This window comes from Denticeps clupeoides, chromosome 14 (genome assembly GCF_900700375.1).
Source record: "Denticeps clupeoides chromosome 14, fDenClu1.1, whole genome shotgun sequence".
In the NCBI taxonomy this organism is placed as follows: domain Eukaryota; kingdom Metazoa; phylum Chordata; class Actinopteri; order Clupeiformes; family Denticipitidae; genus Denticeps; species Denticeps clupeoides.
The window spans coordinates 7,565,095-7,579,834 of record NC_041720.1 but is presented as its reverse complement, the minus strand read 5'-3'; the positions used below and the strand labels follow the sequence as shown (position 1 = coordinate 7,579,834).

General features: G+C 43.6%; 1 protein-coding gene across 2 annotated transcripts; it reads left to right on the top strand.

The window, feature by feature from the left end:
* Positions 1–6,697: 6,697 nt before the first annotated feature.
* LOC114802895 (H2.0-like homeobox protein) lies at positions 6,698–9,350 on the top strand. Of its 2 annotated transcripts, XM_029002029.1 has the most exons (4): positions 6,698–7,233; positions 7,423–7,578; positions 8,001–8,185; positions 8,687–9,350. In XM_029002029.1, the coding sequence occupies exons 1-4, from the start codon at positions 6,744–6,746 to the stop codon at positions 8,966–8,968; spliced, it is 1,113 nt and encodes a 370-aa protein (XP_028857862.1). In that variant the 5' UTR covers positions 6,698–6,743; the 3' UTR covers positions 8,969–9,350. The 2 variants fall into 2 exon arrangements, with proteins under 2 accessions (XP_028857862.1, XP_028857863.1); XM_029002030.1 differs by lacking the exon at positions 7,423–7,578.
* Positions 9,351–14,740: the final 5,390 nt, after the last annotated feature.

Genomic DNA, 14,740 nt, shown 5'->3' with positions numbered 1-14,740 from the left:
AAATATGGTTGCAGGCTGACATAAAGTGCACGTGCACGACATCGACAAACCAGGCTACATGAAGTGCAAAAACATGGAAGAAGATAAGAATTTTTATTGTGAAGGCAGAAAGTGGACAGCACAAGATTAGAGCTGCAAGAAATAACTGCATAGACAATAAGCCAACTGTACAAAATAAAAAGTTCTAAATATACGAATAAATAGTCTGGGAAAAAAACAGTGGATGTGAGTTTTAAAAATATCAGTGTATACATAAAAATATATATTTGCGAATGTCTGTATACTGTATAAGTAAGTGTAAATCTGTACAGAGTAGATATGCATACACATATTGCACAACAATAAGAAAAACGGAAATGGACACAGGCAGTGCAAGAATAACAAGAGTAACGTCATCATGTGGAAAACAGAGAAGACAGACAGCACAAAAAAAACCCCAAAAACTGTGGAATCAGTGAAACGAGTAAAAATAATGTGGTGATATTATTCAGAAATGCTCTGAACATAATGAGGTAGAGTGTGTTCAGAGTGGAAATATGTGATGTGACAATAAAAGCGATTTGATTGGACAACCTGCAATGCCTGACCTGCAATGAAGTAGAATGAACAGAAATTGAGGTTCAGTACAAAATGAAAAGGAACATGGTGGAAAGTGCTTGCTGGCTGGCTGTTCTTAACCCTTCACTCACAACTGCAAGGTGGAGAAGTAACTAAAAAGAAAAAAAGGAGATTAGAGGATGGGGACCAATCGAGACTTCTGCAGATGAGACACTTTTATAAATACAGAAGTTTTAAGGATTTTCAGAAGAAGGTAACAAATTAGGCAATGACAACCGAACATAAACGCACCATTGAAATTGATGTACAATAAATTGATAAAAAATTGGTTCTCAGGTTTGGTATGGACGGAAGTTGGCTGGAGGAACCATATTCCGGGTTTCATTTGCACCTCACATGAAAAGCAGTAAGTATGGACACACAAACATGAGGACATGCTTCCTTTACGAGATGCCTGAATAACTTGATCGTGCCATTTATCCATTAAAACTTTTTTTGCAAAAAGGTAATTACAAGGAACATGCTGAAATGTAATCCTCTATTGGACATCATGAGTCCTTCAGACATGCTGTAACATGCAGAAATATAATGGAGGGGCAGTGTCACATTTCATGGACAGAATCTCACCTCTGTCTTAGACTCTTGAAGCAGCACGTTTGGTAGTATAATCCAATGTTATGGAATAGCTCGTAGACATACAGTACAGACCAAACATTTGGACACATCTTCTCATTCAATGTGTTTTCTTTATCTTCATGACCATTTACGTTGGTAGATTCTCACTGAAGGCATCAAAACTATGAATGAACACATGTGGAGTTATGTACTTAAGACCTTCCTCTTTAAAGAATACTTAGATTAAATTGTAATTTTCTTGTTGTCGAACTTTGTGTACAGAATCTACAACAGAGTGAACTAAATAGATGTATTCATAGTTGGGGTCCTAGTGAACCGGAATTGATCTCTTCATCGATGGTAACTTGAAAGCACGTTGTAAGTCGCTCTGGATAAGGGCGTCTGCCAAATGCCGTAAATGTAATGTAAATGTAAATGTACTTAAACAAAAGTGGAGACCTGGTCTCCACAGTCACCGGACCTGAACCCAATCCAGATGGTTTGGGGTGAGCTGGACCAACAAGTGCTAAACACCTCTGGGAACTCCTTCAAGACTGTTGGAGAACCATTTCAGGTGACGACCTCTTGAAGCTCATCGAGAGAATGCCAAGAGTGTGCAAAGCAGTAATCAGAGCAAAGAAACTAGAATATAAAACATGTTTTCAGTTATTTCACCTTTTTTTGTGAAGTACATAACTCCACATGTGTTCATTCATAGTTTTGATGCCTTCAGTGTGAATCTACCAACGTAAATGGTCATGAAAATAAAGAAAACACATTGAAGGTGTGTCCAAACTTTTGGCCTGTCCTCTAGTTAATCTAAATGTAATCTAAATTGTAATTTCATTGTCTTTCAGTGTAATAGAGTATTTATTTTGCAGGATTGGGTGCTGAAACCTGTATGTAAACCTGTGTGTGATGAGTTTTGCTCTCGCCGTATCTGTGTATAGGTGAGCAGTGGGGTGTCGTTGCCGGGATGTCCCGCGTGGGAACAGCTGTGGTGCTTCGGCGGGTAAACAAGCGCGGGTCCCATCCGTCGTAAATCTGCGCTCCTGCTCGAAATTGCGTTTGGCTCCTGCCTTCGGTCAGCTCCCACGAGGACCCGCGCAGATTTGGGAATAAACTTCGGCTCCAGATTCTGGACGGTCCCACAGTCGCCCCTCTAAACGTAACTCAACTCTGAAATATGGACGGGGGATGTTTTCCAGAGCAGATGATCAGACTCCACAGCGCTGTCCCGTCCCAAAAGTTTTCCCTTGCCATTCATTATGTTAAGCTGGCCATTAGCGTGTCCATTATTTTGACATAATTACAAACCAACTTGAAGTAACGGTATTCTCTTCATTCCTTTCGTCGCTGCCGTTCCGCAGTACGGCCGCTAGGTGTCAGCAGAGGGGCGACATTTATATTTGACAGTGACACTTATATTTAATAATTTGGCCTATTAAACTCGACCACGCCGGATTGCAGTTGTGCTTCGACAACAGCGCGCTATAGATTTTACAGTGTACGGAACTTGCTTGAATATTTATCTTTGCCTTTTTATGAACAGAGTCATTCTACTCATGCACTGTGATCGCTTTTTATTGCATTCACACTTGTTTCATTTGAATAAGTTACTGCATGCATTCATTTGCATACTTTTTATTGATCTATCCTAATATCAATTCGTTGATTCGTAACATATCTGATTGCATCCACCCCTTTCCTGTTATCAGGCTGGTCGCCAGATACCGATGCTTTTTTAGGCAACCACGGGAATCGAACCCAGGAATTTTAAATAAACGAGCGCGCTGTGGGTGGCAGCGTGGGTGCATCTCGGATTTACAGTAACGCGTCGCCACCCAGCACAAGACACCAGGAAGGGTCCGGACCAGGCTCATCATCATTTCAAAAGGCGCCAGCGAAGGGAGAACAATATTCATCCCTGTCATACACACACACTGTCATATTTTATTAAATTCAATGTGAGTAATTGGTTCGATTTGGTCATTTATCCGTTCGAAGGCTCCCGATTTCTGTATAAACCGGACGCACAATATTGCACCTGTGAGCGGTATTATCTGCCTGTGAGTACCAGCATCTGCTTTTTCAATATCTGCACGTTCAGTCCTGCGTGTTGTGGTGGAGGAATTTTGGCCCGTTTCTCCATACAGAGCAGCACCAACCGATGCCAGTGGGTCTCTTCGGTGCTCCCTTAATCAACCGATTCTGTCAACTACAACTATTAAAAAAAAACACGATTTAAATTCAAACCTTGTCGAGTCACGTCTTATACACACGTCAGGATTAAAGTCTCTCACATGAATGACTTCAGTAATATTTGTTTGCATTCCAGTGCCTAATTCCCGGTGTGGATCCACGCGGGGCCCCCGAGGGCCCGAAGGTGCTGCTTCTGTCTTTTGGACTCTGGACGATCCAGCTGTGGAGACAAAGATCTGGGGAGGGCTGAAGTCGGTCTGGTGGGTTTCGGGGGCTTCTGGTTTGTTATGGTGACATTCTTGTTTTTTTTTTTTTATTAGCCCTGTCGGTACCCAATCCTCACCACTTGCCCGATCGGCTCCGCGCATGCGTACTCCAGAATACAATACAATACAAATACAAAAGATAAAAGTAAACCAGAAATGAAAATTGATTGAGATGTTGAATCTCGTGCAGTTTGATGAGGTGAAATGTGAAGCACCGATACAAGCCAGAGCCACAAATGTTGAGTTTTATTTTTATTTAAATTCCTTTTGTTCACCTCTTCTAATTCCTGAAACTGCATTCAACGTGGAAGTTGAATATAATCCGCCTCGTGATTAATATCACAGCACATCACCTTCTTCACAGGAACTCAATAATTTGCCTTATGCAGCAAGTCAACTTAAAAATGCAAGTTTTAAACCAGAATTTCTTGTGTGTCGAAAGAGGATTCGTATTTATTTTATCATGTCTGTTTCCAGAGACTGTCAGGCAGGACACATCCCACGAGTCCAGCTGAATATGAGCTCGACCCAGACGGACCTCAAAAAAAAAAAAAAACCCAAGATGCTACCATATTTTCCCATGATTGGGATTTGAGGAGATGGGGGCTCCCCTGCACGTATCCACGAGGGTCACGAATAGTCTCGTCAGAAACATTTAAATTGAACAAAACACCTTCCTCGATTCGTTTAAACTGTTAAATTAAATGTTAAACAATCACAAAAAAAATTTTAAAGTCAGTGTGTGTTTTTCCACGCAACATTATAGCTGTTTAACTGTAGCCCCAGAATGAGTGTTAAGGGGTGTCTGATTTTTTCATTTCTGGCCAACTGTGATCCGTCGGAACAATATTTTATGAAAGCTCGTTTCCTATTTTTAATGGGAATATTGTAGCTTGTGTGAGTAGTTTAGTGGCAGAATGGATTTCGCAGATAATAATCTGTCCATTATCGGTGTGTTACATCACGAATGGCAAACACGCGAAGTAAAGAAACGCGTGGGGAATTACACCGGTCGTGAACATTCCACATTCCGTGGATCGTCCGTCCCGGGTTCCTTTTTAAATCATTATTCTTTCCCCAAAAACCGCTTTATAGCCTTCTTTCCCATCAGGAATCAGGAAACGTCGCACACTTCGTCAGGTTTTTTTTCGAGCCTTCATCAGCTGAGATCAAACGTCCGTTATGTGCGACTTCCACCATCTCGCTCCCCCACAATGCCCCACTCCCACTAAATCTGCGAGGGTTCCTTCCGGAGGCCAGAAATAGGGAATAATAATTCCAGGCTGTAATAATGGGGACGGTTTAATTGTGATCCGGGACATTTCCTGACGGGAGCGATATCGGCCTGGAACAATGACCGCGTGGACGTGTGGGACTCCAGACCACGGAGACGTGTTTCAGGGCGGTGCTTTTTAAGAGGGACAACAAACTAAGTCTAATACACCAGAAGAAAAAAAACCACGACAATAACCCCGGCTGGAAATTATCACTAATTACACATTAATTATTAATTACAGCCGATGCGAAAAGTATTTAATGTCGAAATATGGTTTAGCGTTTCTCATTATAAACAATGAAATGTACTGATGCACACACACACACACACACACATATATATATATATATATATTTTTTTGATTTATAAAATCAAAAATAATCTATACAACATGTTGCATTATACCGATTTACACCTTGCATATGCCAAATATATATAAATATAATGCTTTCCCCTCTTATTCTATCGGCGGAAATTGTATGTTTTTTTTTTAGTTATAGTTTTATTTCTAGGCAGCGATTTCACAGCACGTCGCGGTTTAAATATGAACGCACGTACGTAAAGTTTTGGAGATGAAATGCCGTGTTCATCTCGATCGCCGCGTTAAAGCCTCCGCCGCGGAGCGCGCGACACAGCGGGGACGCGCACGCACGCACCCGTACTGGCCGGCGCGCTCCTCCGCACATCCTGTCCTTCACCTCATTAAAATGTATATATATATAAATACACACACATATATATATAAACATATATATAGGTAGTTATTATCCTGGAAACGTGTCGTCTAGATGTCGGGGTCGGTGCCGCGGGAAAAAGATAACGTGCGCACGCACTTAATGTAACAAGAACTATTAACGATCGTGATGACGAGTTTATTATTATCAGTGATGATAATAATGATAATGATACTGATAGTTACACGTACGCCAACTGACGCAACAACACCTGCACCCCCCCCCCTCCCCCCCCGTTAAAGCCGCTATTAGAATGACTTTTTTTTTTTTTTTTGGTGACGATGCTTGTTGTCGCTCTCCTGCTCGGGTCATATGGATGAAGTATCGCCTCTGAAGTTAATTGTGTTTTGCTTTTCGCGGGGAATAGATTTCCTCTGTTTATTATGGGCGCCGGGACGGATTTGCGTCACTGTACAACTTGCGGGTCGAGATAAAGTTGCACAAATATTGAAAGAAGGAAGTTCTAGCGGCCATTATAAAACCCGACCCCCCCTCCGCTGCCCTCCTCCGGAAGAAATAAGGATTTCTGCCGCATCCTAAAATACTGAAGCGGCGTCTATTTTTAGGCGCGTCCGCCCGTCGACAACAGGACGCGGTGCGCGTAACTCCCGCTAATTTACTGAACCCGACACACGGAGACATAATTCATTCTCTGACTTCATCAGAATTATTACAACAGTAATAATAATAATAATGTAGTTTAGTAAAAAAATAACGGTCCGTGTGCGGGAATTAGTGAAAATCCGGACTGGGAATGTTATTAAATGGCCAGGAAGTAGAAATTGGAGTAGTAATAGTAACCTGCACACTCGCTAATAGCTCACGTACATACTCACTACATACTCACGCATCCGAATGGCAGCGAATATTTCGTTGTGTTTTTAATGTCCCTGTCACGGTGCGTTTGAAACCAGCATCTGGTCACGTGGTCCAGGGAGCGTTTTGTTTTTTTTATTATTACCCTTATCATTATCGCGCGGCTCTGATTGGACGAGAGCTCCGCCAATCGGGGCGCGAGGAGAAACTCCGGCGTTCATCTCGCCTGGACCGCAGTCTGGAGCCCCAGAACCGAGCGGAAGGTCCCCGTGACGCATGAGGTCGCCTTTCCCGCCCGCGCCCGCGGTACACGCTCGCACCTTCGTCCCGCCGCCGCACGCCGCTCGCCCAGCCCGACCCGGGAGGATGTACGCCGCCGGACTGAGCCCGTTCTACGCGTCCAACTTCAGCCTGTGGTCGGCGTACTGCTCGGGCGGCTTCGGCGTGGACGCGGCCAAGAAGTCCTCGTTCTGCATCGCGGACATCTTGCACGTCGGGGACGCCGAGGGCCTGGCCGGCTCGTCGGCGCTCATGGCTCACATGGGCGGCCGCTCTCAGGTCCCCGGGTCCCCGCTGCGTCCCTCCCCGGTGGCCGCCGACGCGGCCGTCTTCGCGTCCCCCTACCACCGGCACGGAATACACCTCACGGCCGCGGCCCGTGGGCAGCCCGCGCCGCCGCCCTCCAGCAAAGACCTCAAGTTCGGCATCGACCGAATTCTGTCCACGGACTTCGAGCCCAAAGCGAAGGAGGGCTCGACGTTGCGAGGTAAAAGCGGCTCGAAGCTGCCCCGATCGTGCGTGCAAATGGGGGTTCCCGGGGAGGGAGGGGTCTTCTTCTTTCATTCATGCCATTTTAACACCACGAATCCATCAATAAAATCCAGAAATCTACTAAATTCGTTTAGTTTTATATATATATATATATTGTATCTTTTTTTTTGTCGTTTTACTTCAGATCTCTCGTCTATCGTTAGCTCGAACCACCAGTCGGCGGCCAGCCCGTACTTCACGTCCATAGAGCCGGGGATGAGCGACAGGTCGCCCATGCTGAGCTCATTAAGCGGCGGGGGGAGACAAACAGGGCAGCATCAGTTTCAGGACACCTTCCCAGGTAGCCTAGCGTGTACTCCACCGCATTAACTACACTTCAACACACACACACACACACACACACCACTCCTAATTCTAACATGGCATCATTCATCAACAGCAGGGGACTGATGTCGCGCGTTCTACACCACCTGTAGGGACATCGGCTTGTCACTGGGTTCTCGTTACCTTCATTTGTACCTCAAAGGGACACCTGTGCACATATAGAACCTATAATTGATCTATAGGTCAAGATAGATTCCTAGGGTTCCAATAATTGACCCATGAGGAACGCAACTGGACAAAGTCGACTGTACTGTTGTTTTAGGGGTATGTCGGTCCCTGTCCTGCACTGTCCCTGCAGAAACGCGTTGCAGGTCGGGGACGTGGTGCGTCTAAAGCCGTCCTGACCCGCATGTCTCCTCCCCTCCTCAACTTTCCCAGGCCCGTACGCCGTCCTCACCAAAGACACCATGCCGCAGACGTACAAGAGGAAGAGGTCGTGGTCGAGGGCCGTCTTCTCCAACCTGCAGCGCAAAGGCCTGGAGAAGCGCTTCGAGATCCAGAAGTACGTGACCAAACCGGACCGGAAGCAGCTGGCCGCCATGCTGGGCCTGACCGATGCGCAGGTACTACTGAGACACCACTGAACGTAAAACACACCGTACACGTAAAATCCGGGTTTAGAAGAACTGTTTTTTTTTTTTGCCGTGACAGGAAGACACACCCCGTAATATAAAGCAAGGAAACAAGCGGAATTTGTTGCGAAATGAGAGCTTGTGAGGAAATGAAAGTCGATTATAACGAATTATGGCAAAGAGCAGTTGTGTGACAGCAGCGTTCCGCATCCTTTCATAACACTCTGTCCATTTTTTTATTAGGCAACTTTTCAGGGGTGATTTTTTTCCCCCTTACAGAATAAAAAATAATTAAAAAAGATACATTGATTTGGGAGCATTAGTGTAATGTTTATTAGAAAAATATGAATAATTTATTCTCTTTACGAAAAAAAATAATTCATGATACATTTTTGAATTTTTTTTATTTTATATATGCTAATGTATAAATTGAGGGGACAGACAGTGATTAGACTAACTGGACCATTAACCCAACTCGACCCTCCCGTCCAGGTCAAAGTCTGGTTCCAGAACCGGAGGATGAAGTGGCGGCACTCGAAAGAGGCGCAGGCGCAGAAGGACAAGGAGAAGGAGCAGCCGGACAAGGCGGCGGACGACGGCGTCCAGAAGGAGCCCGACGAGTCGGACTGCGACAGCGAGCCCAGCGAGTCCGAGTTCGAGGACGGTCACGAGGAGAAAAGTGACGTGGACATTTCGGAACAGCACGACAAGGCCGAGGACGTGACGTCACCCGACGCCCTCACAGAGTCAGTGACGTCACCGCAGATGTTATGAAGGAACTTTTTATTTCCCCCAACGCAGAACTCATAATTTAATGCGACTGAAATTCGTCTTAAGCCACGCCCAGAGCCGCTTCACCTTGTTTTTTCCCTTTTAAGTCACTTGGCAGGAAGAACGACGTCTCCGACATTTTCCTTTAATAAGGAAAAAAAATTGAAAATGCTCTTGTGAAAAATTTTCTTCCGAACCACTTTGCCCACGTGTTGAACGGAGCATATTTAGGCAACCAGTGCAAATGTACTGTTTATGAAAACGCTTTTGTAAAATATATTTTCCAATTATTTGCACTGAAAATAATGTAAATTTAAGGTGTCTTACATTTAACTGTATCGATGAAAATCGAATTCATTAAATATTTTGCGAACTACGAATGTAATCGTGCACTTGTATTATTATTATTATTATTATTGACAATGTTTCAGAAGCAGAAAAAAAAATTATCCTGGAGGAAATTGTTAATTAAGTTTGTAAATTAAGATCGAAAAATCTTAAAAAATAAGATCATTTACCCAAGAATGATTTAAAAGACCAAGACCAGTTCATAATGCCTCCATCACTTTGCTGTGTTTTACAGTATCTGCATCTCAATTCACTGTCCAGCAACATCTGCCGAAAAGCCAACAGATAATTTCCACGCCGACACCGATTTCTTCCCCCGTGTTGAACCTATCTGACCTCTTGTAAATGTCGATTCTGGTTCGTCTAACAGCGAAATCCTGCAGACACGACGCACAGAGACAGCCTCACCCAGACAGGGTAATGTCGTGTGTACCGCAATCATAAGCTGGTGATAAATGACATTTCGGGGCGGCTGCTGGCTTCAAAAAGTTCACTTAATGCGGCCGGATTCTCTCTCCCTCTCTCGCTCGGCCTGAAGAATGCTAGTCGCCCTACAATAAGCAGAAGACGAGTAGAGGGGGATTTATAGTTTGTGTACATTTTCTGGCTCCATGTATCAGCGGAGTAAAGGATGAGTATTTTTCTACAAGTCGGCCTCAGATCTAAGTATCAGGCCGCGCTCCATGTATGGGCCTCCAGCTGCTGGACAATAAAGCTGCTTCGCCGAATGTCCTGTTTTGATTTTTAAAATATTATCTAGTACGCCCCCGACACAATAAACCCGGCAGACAATGTGAGCAGGGTCTTAAACCCGCTTGATGTCGTGGCAGATATGCAGTTTAATAATTTTATACAGCACAAAAAAGTGTGAGGGTCAATAGACACAGGCCTGCAGTTCACAGTCCAGTCTAGAGAAATGCAATTTAAAACAATATAAAACTTCATAAAACAGGAAGCAAATAGAAAACTAAATGTTTCAATAAAAAATGGGATTACATGATATGTGTCATAGCTCTGAATGAAAAGACCTAACAGTCACCTCTGAAAAATGTGTTATGTGCATAAATATCATAAATGCCCGAATAATTAGTCTAAAGGTTAGTAGTCTTTTCTCATTCCTGTACTGACAGTATAAATTGTGGCTTTTATCCATTTACAGGCAAATATCAAATGGAGCGGTCACTGCATGTCACAATAAATTCAAGATATTTCAAAATATTTCACTTCACTTTTTTTACAAATCTGTCCATCGATGAGCATAGAATCGTGTGAGTATGAACACAAATAACTCAAAGCAGGACATCTCAACGGCGGTGGCCTGGTGTGGTTGGGCTGCGATTTTCAGAACAACTTCACCAAAGACCACCTGAAAGCCCCTCGACCACGGTGTCCACTTTCTTCTCCTCCGGAAAAGAGGGAAGACCTCTGGAGACGGAGACGTTTTTCCGCTTAAGAGCACATCTTGAGTTTCACTTGACATTTTACGCCTCCCTTATCTCCCGTACCTGCCCGGCGGCTTCATCAAGGCTCCCCAAAACCTCTACACGCAAGCGGGCGCTAACAAACGGGGTGCGAGGGGCAGTTCAAGTTCGGTTCAATGGAGGGGTCCCCTCACCCGAACACCCCGGAGCTCAAATGTTGACTGGTTACCATGGACCTTTCTGAGCCCTGAGGAGTTTTATTGGCTGAGAATTAACTGGAGAGCGGCAACATATAACACTTCGGCGTGAATCTCAAATTATTCTGGCAAAAGTGATAAATTTCCTTTGTATGTGCAAACATAAAATAACAATAACAATCCAAACGCTTAAAATAATACAGCGGGCCTTGATTTGTGAACTGTCTTGAGGACTTTTATGACTCGTCCAGGAGAAAGTCCATCTGGCCCATATTTAATGTCAACCTTTTTACCACCGTTTGAGAAGCTCCATATATGCAGCCATCAAGGACAGAGGACAAGCAGAGCAGATGAAGAATTTTCTTTTTTAATCCCCATTTTGAAAAACTGGGTGTTCTGAATAAATTACCAGCTTGGCGTATTTGGTTTCCAAATACATCAAGTCATGGATTATTTCGACTTAAAAGCCCTCGAACCTGTGAAGGTGACCGATGTGTTGATGGAGACATTTGGTCTATTTCGTTTTCTTTTTTTTTTTACTTGAAAAAAAACAACACTTCATTCTTCAATAAAACATATACAAGTGTTTTACGAAGGGTAATAAAAAAAAATCCTATCATTCTACTTTGACTAAATAATAGACAATATATCACAACATATTACTAATTAATTCACTACTGAATAAACGGTATACAAAAGCTCATAAACCCTGTTTTAAATACCAGGGGTAATAATTATGCAATATCTGTGTTATGAACATGTAATTACATATATATAACAAGACTAAAACCTAAAACTAAAACCTCAGTATACTTTTAATGCATTTATAAGCATTAAATAACTAACCATTTCACATATTTTCTTAAACATCCAATGATACTTATAAAAATAAATATATATAATGTAAACCCTGAACATAAATGCAATTTGATATGATATAAATTTGATCCATGTTGTAGAGGTATCTTTCTGTATGTTGTCCTCTCACACGTATGCTCCTGGGAAGGTTCCACTGGAGCGGCCGTAAATCTGTGCACCTAAATGGCGTGTTTTATTTAGTTACACAAACCTGAGGACGTGCCGCGGCCGCGTGTTTGTTCAATCGCATGCTGATTTATGGGATAAGAGAAGGGGCTTCCCTCACAGATGAGGTCCGGCGAATGGCTTCCACGCACTGAGAAAATATCGTCACCCTCCTTACCTGTAATTTCAGCCCCAGTCATCGTTTTAATCCAAAAAGAAATCATGGATATTAATCACACTCTTTATTCAAAAAAAAAAAATGTTTTATGGGAAAAGGCTTCTGCTTGTGTTGAAAATTCTTTAATTTTTGTTTAAGTGGAAAAGGCCACCGATGGAGCTCTTTTAAATATGGCGATCGTAAATTGTGACTATTAGCATGCTCCCAATCACATTCTCCCCTCTCCTCTCCAAAACTAACTTCACCACTTTTGTGAATATTGTCTTGCAGGCCACATATCGGAACACCGTGTAATATTTCCTGAATGTGCACACATTTTAATCTACATTTTGTCTGGTTTTCCAGAATGATCTAGACTCAAGTGCAGAACACGCATGTTCTCCCAGGCTGAAAAGGTCCTTATACAGAGTCTGTCGCCACATTATTGAGTGCCTCTCTAACATGGTTCTAGTTTCCTGGCAACTTGGCTTTGCTTTGCAAAACCCAAGGCCCTGCCAGCAGTTGGGAGCGGGTGAAGGGAAAGAAGGAAAAAGGAAGGGAGGGAGGGGAACGGGATGGAGAAAAAAAAAAACTAAGAGGCATCTAAAGTTAAATTTAAAGACGTGTTTCTTTTGGACACGTGTCCGCGCTGCAATAAACCAAGGGAGACATTTTCATACCCCACATTTTTCATGGTTTCTCTCGGAGTTTCCTCCCTTCCTCCTCTCTCCACCTTGGCTCCAGCGCTACCTACTGCTGCACTACCCGAGCAGACCACAGCCATCGGGGCATCGGTTCCACCCCCTTTCCTTCAACAGAAGCTTCCCCCCCGGACCCGGGTCTGGTTGTGTTTGGACGGCTCTCCGACAGGGAAGGTCCTCTGAGCTGATGCCACCTGGACGGGACTACTTAAGGCTCCTTTCATCGCCCGCTCATTCTTAAAGTAATACCGCGTGGCGCAGCCCCCCAGCCCCCATCGACCACCGGCTTCCCCCGGCCTGTCCCTGCCCATTTAATGTGGCGGCGGGCTAAACGTTTTCATGAACTGCAGAACAAGTAGCGCAGAACCCGGGTCCCGTCCCTGCCAACTCCGCCAAACATCATTTACGAGCTGCGGCCGCAGTTTTGTTATTAATTAGTGGCTCGCGCTCCTCCGAAGGGCCCGGGGCCTCAAAAGCCCGGTCTGTTCCCACAGAGAGCGTGTTTATACGGCGGCACATGCTGGCGATTACGGCCGCGTCTTAAACCGCCTGCAGCGACGCCAGAACAAGGGCAGAGGGTGAAATTACTGTCATCAACGGTGGAACAGAGACGACTTTCACTTCGCTTTCCGTAATTGACTTTGAAATTTATGGCCTGTGCCAGTGTTACCCCGACTGCTGACCATGTATGGTGCACGTGTGCGTCTCTGAACGCTAAACGGACGTGTGAGGGACTTGTGAATGTGGCAGTTGACGCGCTGAATGCTTCATTCAACCTCTGTACTAATTTACTGCTAAATTACACTTTTGTTGGCGGGTCCGTTTAACCCTTGGCAGCGTCTGTCGAGTCTGGATACTGTGATGTTGTGTGTCTGCAATATTATGGGTAAATATCATCCCCATGTTGTGATGCGTGTAACAACTTTAAATAAGCATGAGCTTTTGATCGTTTGTGTCTCTGACATATTTTGTCTGGCATTCGCAAAACTGGATTCCTTGAACTCAGTCTCATTTCTGCATCTGCAAAACAAAAGTGAAGTGCAGTCAAAAAGGTCTTCTTCCATGTACAGGAAAGAGCATAGAGGAAGAGGAAGATATTTCTGAGACTTGGAGGAATTTCGTGTAATTATTGTCAGATGAAAGTTAGAGTTGATCACTGGGGTTATTTCAGCATTTATTACCCATATGAAATGATCAGTTTTAAATGTACATTTGCAATTTAACTGGTATTAATTAATTTTTCTAACATAGTATCAGAGTTTGTTACTTCACAGATTAATTACATTTTAATATCACACTAATGTACATATACAGTTAACCCTGTACACATTTATTACACAGCTCGGGTGGCTATTTATAGTTCGTTAACAGGCTCTTTCATGTTGTTTCATCAAAAAAAAAAAAAAAACACACAAACATATACAGTACAGGCCAAAAGTTTGGACACACCTTCTCATTCAATGTGTTTTCTTTATTTTCATGACCATTTACGCTGGTAGATTCTCACTGAAGGCATCAAAACTATGAATGAACACATGTGGAGTTATGTACTTAACAAAAAATGGTGAAATAACTGAAAACATGTTTTATATTCTAGTTTCTTCACCCTTTGATCTGATTACTGCTTTGCACACTCTTGGCATTCTCTCGATGAGCTTCAAGAGGTCGTCACCTGAAATGGTTTTCCAACAGTCTTGAAGGAGTTCCCAGAGGTGTTTAGTACTTGTTGGCCCCTTTGCCTTCACTCTGCGGTCCAGCTCACCCCAAACCATCTCGACTGTGGAGGCCAGGTCTCCACTTTTTTGTTAAGTACATAACTCCACATGTGTTCATTCATAGTTTTGATGCCTTCAGTGAGAATCTACCAACGTAAATGGTCATGAAAATAAAGAGAACACATTGAATGAGAAGGTGTGTCCAAACGTTTG